Source organism: Aquarana catesbeiana, linkage group LG02 (genome assembly GCF_042186555.1).
Source record: "Aquarana catesbeiana isolate 2022-GZ linkage group LG02, ASM4218655v1, whole genome shotgun sequence".
Classification (NCBI taxonomy): Eukaryota; Metazoa; Chordata; class Amphibia; order Anura; family Ranidae; genus Aquarana; species Aquarana catesbeiana.
Window position 1 is genome coordinate 9237272 of NC_133325.1, and position 4743 is coordinate 9242014.

A 4743-nucleotide genomic window follows, 5' to 3' on the forward strand; every position below is an offset into this window, starting at 1 on the left:
AGGAAGCCATTAGAACTTTGGGAGAACCTTGAGAACCTTGACCTTAACCCGGGACAAGTCTGGTACACCAGGCCAGTATCAACCCCCGGAAGGGGGAAAAGGCACTCCCATCATTCCCACCTAATTAAATTAGGAGGAATATTAGCCAAGGCCCCCCTAAGCACCAGCTTTCTTCCTCCCAGCAACTAATAGGAACAGATAAGGAGAAGGAAAAAAAATGCTTGAATAAAACTGGGTTTTTTTTTCAAATAAAAACAAAAAAAAGTGCTTGAATAAAATTAGGGTTTCATTTTTTTTTTTTAACATAATAGGTGTTGGGTTTTTCAAAAAGCAAAAAAAATGCTTGAATAAGGCTGGGTTTTTTCAAAAAAATGCATGAAAATGTTTTTCTTTTTTCAAATAAAAAAAAAAAAACAAAAACAAAAAAAAAATGCTTGAATAAAACAGTTTAAAAAAAAATGCTTGAATAAAACTGTTTTTTTTCAAATAAATATAAAACAAGTGCTTAATTAAAATTAGGGTTTGATTTTTTTTTTTTTAATAAAACAGGTGTTGGGTTTTTCAAAAAGCAAAAAAAAAATGCTTGAATAAGGCTGGGTTTTTTTTTAAGAAAAAAACTAAAAAATGCTTGAAAAAACTGTTTTTCAAAATAAAAAACAAAAAATGCTTGATTAAAAAGGGTTTAAAAAAAAACAAAACAAGAAATAGCTTGAATAGAACTGTTTTTTTTAAATAAATAATTAAAAAATGCTTGAATAATAAATAAATACAAATAAAAAATGCTTACATAAAACATTTTTTTAAAATAAATAAATAAAAATAAAAAATGTTTGAATAAGAACAGTTACTACACTTGATTTTAGCCAGAAGGCTGAGAAGGTTCTCTCTGTTTACCAATCCATTGGTCCTCTGTGGAAAATCTGAAGTAAGGCTTCACGGATTTGCTTGTTCTTGGCACTGTAGATGATGGGGTTGAGCATGGATGGAAAGAACAGGTACGCATTGGCCAAGAGGGTCAGAAATAATGGTGAGACCTCTTTTCCGAACCTGTGTACCAAGGACAGCGCCACCATAGGGGCATAGAATAGAAACACAGCACAGAGGTGGGACACGCAGGTGTTAAATAACTTATAACGGTCCGTTTTGGTGACGTGAAGGACGGCTCGGACTATCAGAATGTAGGACAAGACAATAAGCAGGGAATCCAGCGTAACCGTGCAAAGGATAACCGCAAGACCATACATGATGTTGAAGGTATTCGTTCCATGACAAGCCAACTTCATAACATCTTGGTGCAAGCAGTACGAATGGGACAGGGCATTACCCTTGCAGTAGGGCAGGAATTTCAGGCTCAATACTGGTGGGATATGGAGAAGGGTTCCCCGGAGGGCAGAGAGGAGACCAATCTTGGCCACAACAGAGCTGGTAAGAATGGACGTGTATCTTAAAGGATGACAAATGGCGACATATCGATCGAAGGCCATGGCCACCAGGAGTGAAGACTCGGTGATGGAGAGCGAATGGATGAAGAACATCTGCAGGAGGCACAGCTGAGATTTGACGGCCTCGTGGTCAAACAGGAAAACAGCTAGGACCGAGGGGCTGGTGACCAGTGTGAAGAGAAGGTCGGTGACGGCCAGCATGGAGAGAAGGAAGAAGACGGGTTGGTGAAGTTTGTAATCTTTGACGATCACGAGAAGGATTAGACCGTTCCCAATGATGGATGTGAAGAACATGAAGCAGAATGGAAGTGAGATCCAGCCGTAGAGTGACTCCAGCCCTGGCATGCCCGTCAGGAGGAACATGGCAGGGATTTGGCTCTTGTTTGGCAACATCGTGAAAATCTGTCAGGAAAGTAAATGTAATAATACAAATTAAATCTTAAAAAAATGGTAACAACTGTGGAGACTAGGGATGAGCTTTGTGTTCGAGTCGAACCCATCCCATCGTCTGTTTTTGCGAACGATATGGGCCGCTCGCGCCAAAATCGCGTGGCGCGTCACAGCCCATAATTCACTGCGGCGTCGCAGTGCATTGCTGGCTGATGATTGGCCAAGCATGCACTATGACCCGCATGCTTGGCCAATCACAGCGCAGTCTGAACAGAGAGCCGTAATTGGCCAAAGCCAAGGAGGCTTTGGCCAATTATGGCTCAGGGGATTTAGTACATGCCCCACACTATATAAGGCCACCTGCAAGGCGGCCCTATGTAGTGTGTATCGGCATTCAGAGAGAGAGAGAGAGAGACAGACAGACAGACATACAGTGTCATTTGATTTAAGTTAGATAGATTAGGCAAGACAGTCAGTGAGTTAGCTGCACTTACAGTGTATTGTATATATGTATTGTTTCACCGCGCATTGGGTGACTCTGCTGGCAGCTGGGAAGGATGCAGGACAAGGTGCAGTAGTGTTGGAGGTTGTTCCGCCACCACGCCTCCAAAATGCCACTACTAATGATTGTGACACACCTCTCTCCTCCACCCCCTCGGAACCAGCGGAGCTCCGTAGGCGTTCAAGGGGCTACGCAAGTACGCAGGCCAAAAGATGCCATGCGGTGCTTTAGCTAGTGTGCTTGGGGAACAGGAGCCACACTGGGGCAGAGGTTCTGTCAGCTCTGCAGGAGCAGGTTCAGAGGTGGTTGACGCCACTCCAACTAAGGCAGGAATGGTGGTTTGCGACAATGGCACCAACCTCCTCTCTGCCCTCCGACAGGGACAACTGACCCATGTGCCCTGTTTGGCTCACGTCCTTAACTTGGTGGTGCAGCGGTTCTTGGGCAGGTACCTGGGCTTACAGGATGTCCTGAGGCAGGCCAGGAAAGTCTGTGTGCATTTCCGCTGGTCATATAATGCCAGTGGTCGGCTGGCAGACCTCCAAAAGGAGTTTAACCTGCCCAAGAACCGCCTAATCTGTGACATGCCCACCAGGTAGAACTCAACGTTGGCCATGCTGCAGCGGCTGCACATGCAGCAGAGGGCCATCAGTAAGTACCTGTGTGACTATGGCACCAGGAAAGGGTCAGGGATCCATGCACTGTCCTGTCACCATTTGAGGAGGGCACGAGGATGGTGAGCAGTGACAGTGCATGCATCAGTGACACTGTCCCCCTTGTCCACCTGTTGGAGCACGCGCTGCGTGGAATAATAGACAGGGCACTTGAGGCAGAACAGAGGCAGGAAGAGGAGGACTTCCCTAGTTCTCAAGGCCCCCTTTATCCAGACAGTGTTCCTGCGTGCCCACCGATCACACAGGAAGAGGAGGAGGAAAAGGAGGAGGAGGAGGATTGCGTCAGTATGGAGGTGGAGCCTGGAACTCAGCATCAGCAGCAGTCTTTAAGGGATCAGTCCCAAGAAACACATGGACTTGTATGTGGCTGGGAGGAGGTGGCTGCGGATCATGTCGTCCTTAGTGACCCAGAGGACTCCAGACCGAATGCCTCTGCAATCCTACGCTGCATGGCCTCCCTGATCCTGCAAAGCCTGCGTAAGGATCCTTGTATTCGTGGTATCAAGGAGAAGAACCAATACTGGCTGGCAACCCTCCTTGATCCACGTTACAAGGGTAAGGTTGCGGACCTTATCTTGCCATCGCAGAGGGAGCAGAGGATGACACATCTTCGGGAGGCCTTGCAGAAAGGTCTGTGCAACGCGTTCCCAGAGACTGGGAGGTTACAAACTCCTGTTTCTGGACAACGTGTTGCTGAGGCTTCAGTCAGTCAAAGAAGGAGCGGTGGAGAAGGTGGCCGTCTGACCGATGCGTTCAGAAAATTTTTTGGTCCGCAGCCCCAAGGTATGATCGGTTCCAGCAACCATCGCCAGCGTCTGTTTTACATGGTGCAGGAATACCTAGGGGCAAGATCAGACTTGGACACCTTTCCCACCAAAAATCCTCTGGGTTACTGGGTCTTGAGGATGGATCACTGGTCAGAGCTTGCACAGTATGCAATTGAGCTACTGGCCTGTCCTGCATCCAGCGTTCTTTCGGAACGCATATTCAGTGCTGCTGGAGGCTTTGTAACCGATCACAGGGTGCGTCTGTCCACCGACTCGGTTGATCGACTGACCTTCATAAAAATTAATCAGTCTTGGATCACCACCAGCTACCAAGCACCTGATGCTGATGTAACCGAATAATTTTTTTTGAAATCTCAGATCCCTTCAAAGACTGCCTATGCTGATGCTGAGTGACTATCCTGAGTAATTATCCTCTTCCTCCTCAATGATCACGCTGATAGCTTGTAAGAACATTTTTGGTTCTGGGTGCCACCACCAGTGCCTAAGGCCCAATTTTTCTGTCCCTGTTTAACAGGGGCGTGTAATTACAATTCTTGATCTAATATTTCACAGCAGGGCCAGTCCCTGCACCCACCAAGAGTAACTGTGAGGGCTTACAGTGTTGTGGCCACAACAACACCTAAGGCCCAAATTTCTGCTGAGTATATAGGGCAGGCCCCTACTTTCAAACATCCAACTTACAAACGACTCCTACTTGCAAATGGAAGGAGACAACAGGAAGTGAGATGAAATCTACCCCTAGGAAGAGAAATTCTCTCCTGTAAGAGTTAATATGGGAAAAACATTTCTCCTTTCCACTGATGCTTTCCAATCCTTGTTCCACAAAAAACCCCAAATTTTTAAAAAACATTTGTCATTGGGACAAATAGTGAGGTGAAATCTTCTGAAGAGGAGCACAGACAGCAAAACAAATGTCACAGGGGTGATAACCCTTCCCTATGTTTTCC

General features: G+C 46.0%; 1 protein-coding gene across 1 annotated transcript; it reads right to left on the reverse strand.

The window, feature by feature from the left end:
- Positions 1 to 890: 890 nt before the first annotated feature.
- Positions 891 to 1835, reverse strand: LOC141126391 (olfactory receptor 51G2-like). The gene has a single exon (XM_073612338.1). It carries the CDS (start codon positions 1833 to 1835, stop codon positions 891 to 893), a length of 945 nt encoding a protein of 314 aa, XP_073468439.1.
- Between the last annotated feature and the right edge of the window lie 2908 nt (positions 1836 to 4743).